Source organism: Camelina sativa, chromosome 17 (assembly GCF_000633955.1).
Source record: "Camelina sativa cultivar DH55 chromosome 17, Cs, whole genome shotgun sequence".
Lineage (NCBI taxonomy): Eukaryota > Viridiplantae > Streptophyta > Magnoliopsida > Brassicales > Brassicaceae > Camelina > Camelina sativa.
Window position 1 is genome coordinate 14,432,490 of NC_025701.1, and position 14,250 is coordinate 14,446,739.

General features: G+C 35.3%; 2 protein-coding genes and 1 long non-coding RNA gene across 3 annotated transcripts in view; 1 reads left to right on the top strand and 2 right to left on the bottom strand.

The window, feature by feature from the left end:
- LOC109124485 (NAC domain-containing protein 10) overlaps nt 1-1,020 on the top strand; it is a 2,003-nt gene extending 983 nt beyond the window's left edge. The window contains exon 3 of the mRNA XM_010479918.2: nt 147-1,020. Coding sequence (XP_010478220.1) covers nt 147-700 — 554 coding nt within the window. The 3' untranslated portion in view covers nt 701-1,020. The remainder of the gene's footprint in view (nt 1-146) is intronic.
- LOC104757193 lies at nt 1,781-3,662 on the bottom strand. Its single transcript, XR_762380.2, has 5 exons — nt 3,379-3,662; nt 3,156-3,183; nt 2,619-2,703; nt 2,232-2,344; nt 1,781-2,061 (listed from the first exon to the last, which is right to left on the bottom strand). It is a non-coding gene; the product is annotated as an uncharacterized LOC104757193 (long non-coding RNA).
- LOC104757194 (cysteine protease inhibitor WSCP-like) lies at nt 4,454-5,267 on the bottom strand. The gene has a single exon (XM_010479919.2). The coding sequence runs from the start codon at nt 5,244-5,246 to the stop codon at nt 4,563-4,565; it is 684 nt and encodes a 227-aa protein (XP_010478221.1). The 5' UTR covers nt 5,247-5,267; the 3' UTR covers nt 4,454-4,562.

Sequence of the window (14,250 nt, forward strand, 5' to 3'; positions counted from 1 at the left end):
TTTTTTTTTTTTTTTTTTTTTTTTTGTCTCTTTACAAATTTGGTGTAAGATTACAATGATTATAGAAAAGAAATCATCAAATCCAATATTATTGGTGATCAAATCAACATATGCTTGACTTATCATGGCTATCTTACGTCAAGTAGGAGTAAGCAAAGACGGGCAAGTACGGCACTTCTTCCATCGGCCATCAAAGGCTTATACGACCGGAACACGAAAACGAAGAAAAGTGAGCACAGATGAGGAAGGACACGAGACAAGGTGGCACAAAACGGGCAAGACCCGACCCGTTATGTCGCAATCAGGAGAAGCCGGTTTCAAGAAGATCCTAGTGCTCTACACCAACTATGGTCGCCAGAAGAAGCCCGAGAAGACGAATTGGGTGATGCATCAGTATCATCTAGGCAACAGTGAGGACGAAAAAGACGGTGAACCAGTCCTATCTAAAGTCTTCTACCAAACACAGCCTAGGCAATGCGGCAATTCAACGGAACCTAAACCGAAGAATCTTGTAAACCTAAACCGGTTTAGTTATGAAAATACTCAGACCGGTTTTGGGTATGAGCATGGAGGGAAAAGTGAAGAGGCGTCGCAGGTGATTCGAGAGTTGGTGGTTCATGAAGGCGATGGGTCATGTTCGTTTCTTAGGTTTACTTGTGATGCAAGTAAGGGTAAAGAAAGCTTCATGAAGAATCAATAGAACCTAATATATATAAATGGAGATGGAGTAAAGATGAGGGAAAGAATGAGAGGGCACAGATTCTTTGTGTAGGTGTTGGGTAACTATCATAGTAAACTATCTCAAAAGCTTTTGGGAGATTTAGGTTTTAACCTTTTTTTGGGGATTTTTACTTGGGGGAGTAACTTTAACCTCGCCAGACATTACTGATCTTTGTTTTTTTTTTTGTTTTTTTCTATTTCTGAATAAAATATGTCAAAACAATACTGTAATAGCTCTTCTTTTTCAATTGTTCTAATAATTTAAGCTAATAAATAAAGGATATTATATGGAACTGGGAATTGGAACACGTGCATGGAACTCTTTGCTCCTCTTTAGCATTTGATGCAAATGATTTGGTGCTCGTCACTTTCATGAAGAATTTGGTCGTGGCGTTAAACGTGTGTGTGCATTGAATTGAAGATATGAAAGTAAAAAAATATTTTTTAAAAAAGATATGAAAGGTTTTTTTTAGGATGAAAATTTGATTATTATAAAATTAATTAAAAAATGTATCGGAGCTCAAAATTATCTCAACTTATTAAAAAATAAAAGTCGTCTGTCTATGTCTATCTGCCAAAAATTTGCATGTAATATCACAACAAGTTTTGGTTTGTATAGCTACGGATTATATTGAAGCTATGTATATATTTTTGTAACAAATTATGGTTTGTTACAAAATTGTTACAAAATTTTTTTTGGGTCTATAGGGTGGTTGCTAATTGACTGTTGTGAGAAATTGTAGCAAATTAGCTACAAATTTACAACAATTTTATTTGTGTCAAATTGCTTCAAATTTGTCTCAAATATATTGTAACAAATTGTTTCAAATTTCCACACAATAAGTCGTCGCTAATAGTTACAAAAACTACATTTAGCGTGTAACAAATTTGCTACAAATTGTTTCAATTAAAATAGTGTCAATTTGCTTCAATTTTGTTTCAATATTCTCATGACAAAAATTGTGACTAATTTCCTCACAAAAATCTTCATAATTGTATTTGTATATAATTTGCATATTTAAATCATGTTTTGCAAAATTTATTTAAATAGATTTATATATAACTTTTTTTCTTCCATAAATAATATCAAAAATATCCATTACACAAAAATACATAACATGTATTACATTCAATTAAATATCTAATCTTCATAACCTAAGGTTTTGGATCATACAAGGATAACAACAACATGCACGACTATGTGATAAACCTTTGTTGAAGAAGCTCCTTCAAGGTTAAGCATTTCTTACTTGTTGCAAAGCCGTTACTAAATCCAATCTCCTCTGTTTTGGTAGCATCCAAGTCTTTGGTGTCATTCCAAAAGAGTCTTTACCCATTTACCTGGAAAAAAAACAAAAGGAGAACTATTATCTAGAGTGGCATAAGCTTATATGAAACCTCAGCAAAAAAAAAAAACGAGCAAATCTCAATAAACCAATGGAACAAACAGAGAAATAAAAGCATAAAAAGATTAGGAGCACTGCTTTTGGTCTCCTTAACGAGAGGCTTACGAGAGGCTTGAGGTAGATATCATCAGACTTAGGAGCAGTACAAAAAAAACATTCACTTGACAGATTTTTGTTTTGTTCTTTTGCAGTAACTTAGTCTAATAGCAAAACTCCACCTGTAAGATACACACACAAAAAAAATGAAAAACACCATTAGAACTGGGCATTTCAGCAAACACTTAGGCGACATTATGAGGGAGAGAGAGCTAAAGAAAAAGTAATTAGCTGGAGAGAAGCACTATGAAGCCCATTGTGGTATTCCAGCAATGATCATGAAATAAAAGTCATGTTTGCAAGTGGACTTACAGTAAAACATATCAAATTAACACACTTGAATCATATTCAGATCTTAAGTTGCATTAGATAAAGAAATAAAACAGAAGCAATCACCTTTATTTCAGCGTCAAGCTCCTCCTTCTCAAGTCCAGTTGCAATGGGCATTACATCCTCCACCTTCTTCGCAAGAGTCTCTCTACTGCAAAATACAATAATCCATAATAAACAATCATTCACCCTCCAATGGAGTAGAGAAACTACAAAACTACAGAAAATTAGTAGACAAAGTCCAATCTAAGAGTTTAACAGCAACACAAATACACTCAACAACACAACTTATTCTTCAAAAAATCTCCCTCCAACCTATGAATACACTCAACAACACAATTAATACCAAATCCATATCATTATTCGACACCATTGTATTTATTATATGTTTCTCTCTTCCTAATTTTGAAGGAAACAACAAAAACGCCAAGTGTTTTAGCATAACAGAACCAGAATTAGAAGAGATCGATGGACACAAGTTGTGTCAGGCAACACTTTAAACTTTAGATGCTATAACACCATTGTATTTATAATAGAAAACTGATTTAAAATTCATTGAGAGATAGATGGAAGCTTAAAGCATCAATTTCAATATACCATTACCTTACTTTGGAGTTTCTTAACCATGAATCTGCAGGGAAAAAATTAAATATATAAAAAACAGATTTGACAAAATTCAAACAAAAACAAGAAGAAAAAAAAAATAAAAAAAGGACGGCTTCAGAATTCAGATCTTGAATTGATTTCAATCAATTTCTCCTAAAGATAAAACCCAAAAATCTGAATTAGCAAAAGGAATCAAACAGAGCAAAGGAGAGAATAATACCAAAGGATAAGCAAACCTCTTTTCGGAATAGATCCACATAAGAACAACACCAAACCGCCACAAGGAGGAGACGACAAAGTTAAGGTTTGAGAAAGCTAGAAAGGCAAACTAGAAACTACTAAGAAGAGAAACTACTTAAATACAAGGGAGCAGGCTGACGACGGTGCTGTGGAAGCCACCAACCGCCGGCCAAACAAAAATTTTTCTAGACGGCTAGGTCGAGAGAGAAAAAGTTTTTTTTTTTGTTCGACCAGTGATCTAATGAGAGCAGGTCGAAAAAAGCTTTTTGTGGACCTCATCATGGCAGGTGTCATAAATTTATAAATCTATAATATATAAATTTGCATCACTTCTAAAAACGATGTTAAATTATTAAAATTTGAGTCAGTTATAAATAAGCGATGCTAAAATGTTAAATTTTGCATCACTTATATATAAACGATGCTAATATGTGGCATCACTTATTTAGATGTGATGCTAACTATACACGTTTTGCATCATTTCTGAAATAAACGTTGCTATTTATTTTTCTAAAAATAAAATAAATCATAATTAAGAAACAAAAATTCAACAACGTCACTTATGTAGTTATGTTACTGTCTTTAGTTTAGTGTACTAATATCACAAAAATAATTATTAATTAATTATTATAAATTAAGTAATAATTTACAATATTGGGTATATTTGTTACAATAATGTTGTTACTTATGTGTAGCTTATTACCATAATAATAATTAGTAAATAATAACTACAAAATTAGTTACAATGGTAAAAAGTGAGTATATTTGTTACAGAAATATGGTTACTTATCGGTAGCAATTTACCATAAATTTTATTTGTATCTATAGTTGTTACTAATTCTTACAAATAACTGCTACAAAATTTTAAATTTTATTTTTTGTAACTAATTAGTAACTAATCGTGACAATATTTTGCTACAAACAATTTGCGTGACAAATGCCGAAGCTATATCATCTGATTTTTGTAGTGTATGATATCTTAGGAAGAATAATTTTGTGTTTAGTATGACACGTTAAGTTTTCTTAAATTACTATTTTACTTCATTTAAGAAAAATAACTTAAACACATTAACCATTTTATTGCTTTATTTTACTTTTAGAAGGGACTACAACCCATTATTTTTTGCATATTACAACCTAACACGAGTCTCAAGGCTCTATAGTTTAGAAGAAAGGGAACATCTTTAGACTCGATTTCGCAAACGCATTCTTCTCAGATGTCCCAACCTCATGGAACTTAATCGGAAAAGCATTCTTATCATCTTCGGCATCATTAAGAACAAGTATGGGTGCACCATAAAAGCTGGTAGTGGAACCAATACTCTTACCTTTTGTGTCCGAGTCATTCTGGTAATGAACGAGCTTGTAAGTGTTTTCGTCGTTTCCATATTTCTGAAGCCTGAATAAGCTATCTCCACTGTTAGCACTGCCACCAGTGCTTATATAGACGTTGTCGGAACTCAGAGTGGAGGAGGAATCGACTTTCCATATCTTTGAAGAAGGGCAAAGCCAGATTGGTGACTCGAACGTGATGGTTATGCTAGTGTTTGTGACCACATTGCCTTCGGAGGAAGCTGATGGATCGGAGATAGTAACAGGTAGGCCTGGCTGAAATGGAAGGAGTGTTTGGACAATACCTAATGGACATATATGGGTTAAGTCAACGCTTGCTGGGACAAGACCACCTCCATTCTTACCTGAAGCTGGTTGGATGAAGTATTTGGTCTGTATTTTAAGTGGCTTTCCGTTACTGTCCTTGACTGGTTCCCCATCACTTTTAGCAACAGCCGACAAGAGAAGGAACAAAGAGATGAATGAGAACAGAATTGATGGCTTAGAGTTATTCATGGTGGTTGTATTGAGTGACTTGAGTCTAAGACAAACATATCGATATGGGTATTTATAGCAGCAACCTAATGAAGCTATTGAATCATAAGGAACTACAACTTTTGAAAAATTGGAAATCTTTCATAGCTTTATTAAATATCATGTGACGCGGTGAAACACGTATTGGTTGCTATCTTTTTTCTCATGAAGGATTGGTTTATTCTTTAAACAACATGCGATGAATACGTGATTAGCCAACTCTCTTTTGTCGTATTAATTAGCCACGATTCGTTCTGAAATATGTTTCCTAGCATGCTCATAGCTTAGCTGTCACCGTCTTAGCAAGATATATATATATATATATATATATATATATATTATATTTATGAAGTCTTTCTGTTTGTTGTCATTGCACTATTGCAGACACGAGAAAAAATAATTCACATGAAAATTTCATGGAACGTATAAGTTGAAAGATGATAAAGAATAGGAGCCACCGATAACTCATGGGAACAAGATGACCAACGTACGACACCAACATCAACATGTGACTCAATGGGTCTTCCTGAATGCTTTTATGGTAATTATGATGCACACAAGACGTTGAAATTAAACAGTACGTCCATCTGAAGAATTAACGAGAACGTACCTTTGTTCCAGCAAATTCTACAATGACTCAGCTTAGTTAAAATATCGAGAAGAAGAAGAAAAGAAACAAAACAAGAGACTGTGTCTCTTCTCTTTAGAGAAAACAAAAACAAAAACTCAAATATTTATTTTTATTTATAATCAAGACAAAATGTGTTTATATAGTTAATAAATAGACACGATAACACAATAGCTTGTGTCACTTCATACTTGATGATTCTCTAATGAAACATCACAAACTACAACGTTTAGACCAAAATATTGCAACTATTGTCCAAACTCAATTATCAACTAACAGTCCCCCTTAACTGAGTTTCGGTCTACCACCATGATTGTCTCTTCGTTCTGCTAAATCCAAATTTTTGTTGATGTGTGTTCATTTCTTCACGGCTTCCTCTTCATTTTTGTTGCAACTTGTCTTTCCCGTTACACAATTTGACACTTGCTTGTCAATTGTTTTTTTTTTTTTTACATAGAAACTCTTGAGATCACTCTTTCCCTCAACACTTCTCCTTTGTCACCTTCAAATTTTCTCCATGTGGGTCTCTTCATATCGCCTTGTGATCTTCCGTCACGTCTTCTTCTGGTTGTTCTGCCAACCTCCTTCCACTCAGTTTCTTATAAGTGAACATTCTGATTTTTCCTTTTGGTGTCCTCTTGATCACCAAATCTGGGCGTGAACTCTTTCACGTCTTCTTCTTCTCACCCTTGATTTGTTGTCTCCATCTTTTAATCTTCTTGCAGCGGAATTTTTCTTATTTTTGTTTTGCTTGAACATGCTCTAAAACCAACATAAGCTCTGATACCATGTTAGAAATTGAGAGGAAGAAGAAAAGAAACAGAGCAAAAGATTTTGTCTCTTCTCTTTAGAGAAGAAAAAAACGAAAACTGAAATATTTATTTTTATTTACATGAAACTTGTTGTTTACAATAAGACAAAATGTGTTTATATAGTTAACAAATAGACACGATAACACAATGGTTTGTGTCTCTTCATACTTGATGACTCTCTAATGAAACATCACAAACTTCAACGTTTAGACCGAAACATTGCAACTTTTGTCCAAACTAAATTATCAACCAACAGGCCCCCTTAATTGAGTTTCGGTCTACCACTATGATTGTCTCCTCGTTCTGCTAACTCTAATTTCTTGTAGATGTGTGTTCATTTCTTCACGACTTCCTCCTCATTCTTGTTGCAACTTCTCTTTCCCGTTACACAATTTGACACTCGCTTGTCAATTGTTTTTTTTTGTCTTTTTCTTTTGACATAGAAACTCTTGAGATCACTCTTTCCCTCAACACTTCTCCTTTGTCACCTTCAAATTTTCTCCACGTGGCCCTCTTCACATCGCCTTGTGATCTTCCGTCACGTCTTCTTCCGGTTATTCTGCCAACCTCCTTCCACTCAGTTTCTTCTAAGTGTACATTCTGATTTTTCCTTTTGGTGTCCTCTTGATCACCAAATCTCGGCGTGAAGTCTTTCATGTCTTCTTCTTGTCACCCTTGATTTGTTGTCTCCATCTTTCTAATCTTCTTGCAGCGTATTTTTCTTATTTTTGTTTTGCTTGGACAAGATACCAACATAAGCTCTGATACCATGTTAGAATATTGAGAGGAAGAAGAAAAGGCACAGAGCAAGAGACTTTGTCTCTTCTTTTTAGAGAAGACAAGAGCGAAAACTGAAATATTTATTTTTATTTACATGAAACTTGTTGTTTACAATCAAGACAAAATGTGTTTATATAGTTAACAAATAGACACGACAACACAATGACTTGTGTCACTTCATACTTGATGACTCTCTAATGAAACATCACAAACTGCAACGTTTAGACCGATACATTGCAACTGTTGTCCAAACTCTTATCAACCAACAGTCCCCCTTAATTCAGTTTCGGTCTACCACCATGATTGTCTCCTCGTTCTGCTAACTCCAATTTCTTGTTGATGTGTATTCATTTCTTCACGGCCTCCTTTTTATTCTTGTTGCAACTTGTCTTTCCCGTTACACAATTTGACACTTGCTTGTTAATTGTTTTTTTTTGTCTTTTTTTTTGACATAGAAACTCTTGAGATCACTCTTTCCCTCAACACTTCTCCTTTGTCACCTTCAAATTTTCTCGACGTGGGCCTCTTCATATCTCCTTGTGATCTTCCGTCACGTCTTCTTCTAGTTGTTCTGCCAACCTCCTTCCACTCAATTTCTTCTAAGTGAACATTCTGATTTTTCCTTTTGGTGTCCTCTTGATCACCAAATCTGGGCATGAACTCTTTCACGTCTTCTTCTTCTCACCCTTGATTTGTTGTCTCCATCTTTTAATCTTCTTGCAGCAAATTTTTTATTATTTTTGTTTTGCTTGAACATGCTCTAAAACCAACATAAGCTCTGATACCCTGTTAGAAATTGAGAGGAAGAAGAAAAGAAACAGAGCAGGAGACTTTGTCTCTTCTCTTTAGAGAAGACAAGAACGAAAACTAAAATATTTATTTTTATTTACATGAAACTTGTTGTTTACAATAAGACAAAATGTGTTTATATAGTTAACAAATAGACATGATAACACAATGGTTTGTGTCTCTTCATACTTGATGACTCTATAATGAAACATTACAAACTTCAACGTTTAGACCGAAACATTGCAACTTTTGTCCAAACTAAATTATCAACCAACAGTCCCCCTTAATTGAGTTTCGGTCTACCACCATGATTGTCTCCTCGTTCTGCTAACTCTAATTTCTTGTAGATGCGTGTTCATTTCTTCACGACTTCCTCCTCATTCTTGTTGCAACTTCTCTTTCCGTTACACAATTTGACACTCGCTTGTCGATTTTTTTTTTGTCTTTTTCTTTTGACATAGAAACTCTTGAGATCACTCTTTCCCTCGACACTTCTCCTTTGTCACCTTCAAATTTTCTCCACGTGGCCCTCTTCACATCGCTTTGGGATCTTCTGTCACGTCTTCTTCCGGTTATTCTGCCAACCTCCTTCCACTCAGTTTCTTCTAAGTGAACATTCTGATTTTTCTTTTTGGTGTCCTCTTGATCACCAAATCTCGGCGTGAACTCTTTCATGTCTTCTTCTTCTCACCCTTGATTTGTTGTCTCCAACTTTCTAATCTTCTTGTAGCGTATTTTTCTTATTTTTGTTTTGCTTGGACAGGAAACCAACATAAGCTCTGATACCATGTTAGAATATTGAGAGGAAGAAGAAAAGGCACAGAGCAAGAGACTTTGTCTCTTCTTTTTAGAGAAGACAAGAGCGAAAACTGAAATATTTATTTTTATTTACATGAAACTTGTTGTTTACAATCAAGAAAAAATGTGTTAATATAGTTAACAAATAGACACGATAACACAATGGCTTGTGTCACTTCATACTTGATGACTTTCTAATGAAACATCACAAACTTCAACGTTTAGACCGAAACATTGCAACTGTTGTCCAAACTCTTATCAACCAACATTCCCTCTTAATTGAGTTTTAGTCTACCCCCATGATTGTCTCATCGTTCTGCTAACTCCAATTTCTTGTTGATGTGTGTTCATTTCTTCACGGCTTCCACCTCATTCTTGTTGCAACTTCTCTTTCCCGTTACACAATTTGACACTCGCTTGTCAATTGTTTTTTTTTGTTTTTTTCTTTTGACATAGAAACTCTTGAGATCACTCTTTCCCTCAACACTTCTCCTTTGTCACCTTAAAATTTTCTCCACGTGGCCCTCTTCATATCGTCTTGTGATCTTCCGTCACGTCTTCTTCCGATTTTTCTGCCAACCTCCTTCCACTCAGTTTCTTCTAATTGAACATTCTGATTTTTCCTTTTAGTGTTCTCTTGATCACCAAATCTGGGCGTGAACTCTTTCACGTCTTCTTCTTCACACCCTTGATTAGTTGTCTCCATCTTTCTAATCTTCTTGCAGCGGAATTTTTCTTATTTTGTTTTTTGCTTGGACAGGCTCGAAAACCAACATAAGCTCTGATACCATGTTAGAATATTGAGAGGAAGAAGAAAAGAAACAGAGCAAGAGACTTTGTCTCTTCTCTTTAGAGAAGACAAGAACGAAAACTGAAGTATTTTTTATTATTTACATGAAACTTGTTGTTTACAATCAAGACAAAATGTGTTTATATAGTTAACAAATAGACAAGATAACACAATGGCTAGTGTCTCTTCATACTTGATGATTCTCTAATGAAACATCACAAACTGCAACGTTTAGACCGAAACATTGCAACTATTGTCCAAACTCAATTATCAACCAACAGTCTCCCTTAATTGAGTTTCGGTCTACCCCCATGATTATCTCCTCATTCTGCTAACTCCAATTTCTTGTTGATGTGTGTTCATTTCTTCACTGCTTCCTCCTCATTCTTGTTGCAACTTGTCTTTCCCGAACATTCTGATTTTTCCTTTTAGTGTTCTCTTGATCACCAAATCTGGGCGTGAACTCTTTCAGATACCATGTTAGAATATTGAGAGGAAGAAGAAAAGAAGCAGAGCAAGAAACTTTGTCTCTTCTCTTTAGACTAACTCCAATTTCTTGTTGATGTGTGTTCATTTCTTCACGACTTCCTCCTCATTCTTGTTGCAACTTGTCTTTCCCGAACATTCTGATTTTTCCTTTTAGTGTTCTCTTGATCACCAAATCTGGGCGTGAACTCTTTCAGATACCATGTTAGAATATTGAGAGGAAGAAGAAAAGAAGCAGAGCAAGAAACTTTGTCTCTTCTCTTTAGACTAACTCCAATTTCTTGTTGATGTGTGTTCATTTCTTCACGACTTCCTCCTCATTCTTGTTGCAACTTGTCTTTCCCGAACATTCTGATTTTTCCTTTTAGTGTTCTCTTGATCACCAAATCTGGGCGTGAACTCTTTCAGATACCATGTTAGAATATTGAGAGGAAGAAGAAAAGAAGCAGAGCAAGAAACTTTGTCTCTTCTCTTTAGACTAACTCCAATTTCTTGTTGATGTGTGTTCATTTCTTCACGACTTCCTCCTCATTCTTGTTGCAACTTGTCTTTCCCGAACATTCTGATTTTTCCTTTTAGTGTTCTCTTGATCACCAAATCTGGGCGTGAACTCTTTCAGATACCATGTTAGAATATTGAGAGGAAGAAGAAAAGAAGCAGAGCAAGAAACTTTGTCTCTTCTCTTTAGACTAACTCCAATTTCTTGTTGATGTGTGTTCATTTCTTCACGACTTCCTCCTCATTCTTGTTGCAACTTGTCTTTCCCGAACATTCTGATTTTTCCTTTTAGTGTTCTCTTGATCACCAAATCTGGGCGTGAACTCTTTCAGATACCATGTTAGAATATTGAGAGGAAGAAGAAAAGAAGCAGAGCAAGAAACTTTGTCTCTTCTCTTTAGACTAACTCCAATTTCTTGTTGATGTGTGTTCATTTCTTCACGACTTCCTCCTCATTCTTGTTGCAACTTGTCTTTCCCGAACATTCTGATTTTTCCTTTTAGTGTTCTCTTGATCACCAAATCTGGGCGTGAACTCTTTCAGATACCATGTTAGAATATTGAGAGGAAGAAGAAAAGAAGCAGAGCAAGAAACTTTGTCTCTTCTCTTTAGACTAACTCCAATTTCTTGTTGATGTGTGTTCATTTCTTCACGACTTCCTCCTCATTCTTGTTGCAACTTGTCTTTCCCGAACATTCTGATTTTTCCTTTTAGTGTTCTCTTGATCACCAAATCTGGGCGTGAACTCTTTCAGATACCATGTTAGAATATTGAGAGGAAGAAGAAAAGAAGCAGAGCAAGAAACTTTGTCTCTTCTCTTTAGACTAACTCCAATTTCTTGTTGATGTGTGTTCATTTCTTCACGACTTCCTCCTCATTCTTGTTGCAACTTGTCTTTCCCGAACATTCTGATTTTTCCTTTTAGTGTTCTCTTGATCACCAAATCTGGGCGTGAACTCTTTCAGATACCATGTTAGAATATTGAGAGGAAGAAGAAAAGAAGCAGAGCAAGAAACTTTGTCTCTTCTCTTTAGACTAACTCCAATTTCTTGTTGATGTGTGTTCATTTCTTCACGACTTCCTCCTCATTCTTGTTGCAACTTGTCTTTCCCGAACATTCTGATTTTTCCTTTTAGTGTTCTCTTGATCACCAAATCTGGGCGTGAACTCTTTCAGATACCATGTTAGAATATTGAGAGGAAGAAGAAAAGAAGCAGAGCAAGAAACTTTGTCTCTTCTCTTTAGACTAACTCCAATTTCTTGTTGATGTGTGTTCATTTCTTCACGACTTCCTCCTCATTCTTGTTGCAACTTGTCTTTCCCGAACATTCTGATTTTTCCTTTTAGTGTTCTCTTGATCACCAAATCTGGGCGTGAACTCTTTCAGATACCATGTTAGAATATTGAGAGGAAGAAGAAAAGAAGCAGAGCAAGAAACTTTGTCTCTTCTCTTTAGACTAACTCCAATTTCTTGTTGATGTGTGTTCATTTCTTCACGACTTCCTCCTCATTCTTGTTGCAACTTGTCTTTCCCGAACATTCTGATTTTTCCTTTTAGTGTTCTCTTGATCACCAAATCTGGGCGTGAACTCTTTCAGATACCATGTTAGAATATTGAGAGGAAGAAGAAAAGAAGCAGAGCAAGAAACTTTGTCTCTTCTCTTTAGACTAACTCCAATTTCTTGTTGATGTGTGTTCATTTCTTCACGACTTCCTCCTCATTCTTGTTGCAACTTGTCTTTCCCGAACATTCTGATTTTTCCTTTTAGTGTTCTCTTGATCACCAAATCTGGGCGTGAACTCTTTCAGATACCATGTTAGAATATTGAGAGGAAGAAGAAAAGAAGCAGAGCAAGAAACTTTGTCTCTTCTCTTTAGACTAACTCCAATTTCTTGTTGATGTGTGTTCATTTCTTCACGACTTCCTCCTCATTCTTGTTGCAACTTGTCTTTCCCGAACATTCTGATTTTTCCTTTTAGTGTTCTCTTGATCACCAAATCTGGGCGTGAACTCTTTCACATCTTCTTCTTCTCACCCTTGATTTGTTGTCTCCATCTTTTAATCTTCTTGCAGCGGAATTTTTCTTTTTTTTGTTTTGCTTGGACAGGCTCCAAAACCAACATAAGCTCTGTACTTTGTTAGAAATTGAGAGGAAGAAGAAAAGAAACAGAGCAAGAAACTTTGTCTCTCCTCTTTAGAGAAGACAAGAACGAAAACTGAAATATTTCTTTTTATTTACATGAAACTTGTTGTTTACAATAAGACAAAATGTGTTTATATAGTTAACAAATAGACACGATAACACAATGGTTTGTGTCTCTTCATACTTAATGACTCTCTAATGAAACATCACAAACTTCAATGTTTAGACCAAACATTGCAACTTTTGTCCAAACTAAATTATCAACCAACAGTCACCCTTAATTGATTTTCGGTCTACCACCATGATTGTCTCCTCGTTCTGCTAACTCCAATTTCTTGTTGATGTGTGTTCATTTCTTCACGGCTTCCACCTCATTCTTGTTGCAACTTCTCTTTCCCATTACACAATTTGACACTCGCTTGTCAATTGTTTTTTTTTTGTTTTTTTCTTTTGACATAGAAACTCTTGAGATCACTCTTTCCCTCAACACTTCTCCTTTGTCACCTTAAAATTTTCTCCACGTGGCCCTCTTCATATCGTCTTGTGATCTTCCGTCACGTCTTCTTCCGATTTTTCTGCCAACCTCCTTCCACTCAGTTTCTTCTAACTGAACATTCTGATTTTTCCTTTTAGTGTTCTCTTGATCACCAAATCTGGGCGTGAACTCTTTCACGTCTTCTTCTTCACACCCTTGATTAGTTGTCTCCATCTTTCTAATCTTCTTGCAGCGGAATTTTTCTTATTTTGTTTTTTGCTTGGACAGGCTCGAAAACCAACATAAGCTCTGATACCATGTTAGAATATTGAGAGGAAGAAGAAAAGAAACAGAGCAAGAGACTTTGTCTCTTCTCTTTAGAGAAGACAAGAACGAAAACTGAAGTATTTTTTATTATTTACATGAAACTTGTTGTTTACAATCAAGACAAAATGTGTTTATATAGTTAACAAATAGACAAGATAACACAATGGCTAGTGTCTCTTCATACTTGATGATTCTCTAATGAAACATCACAAACTGCAACGTTTAGACCGAAACATTGCAACTATTGTCCAAACTCAATTATCAACCAACAGTCTCTCTTAATTGAGTTTCGGTCTACCCCCATGATTATCTCCTCATTCTGCTAATTCCAATTTCTTGTTGATGTGTGTTCATTTCTTCACTGCTTCCTCCTCATTCTTGTTGCAACTTGTCTTTCCCGTTACACAATTTGACACTTGCTTGTCAATTGTTTTTTTTTTTTTTTTTTTTTTTTTTTTT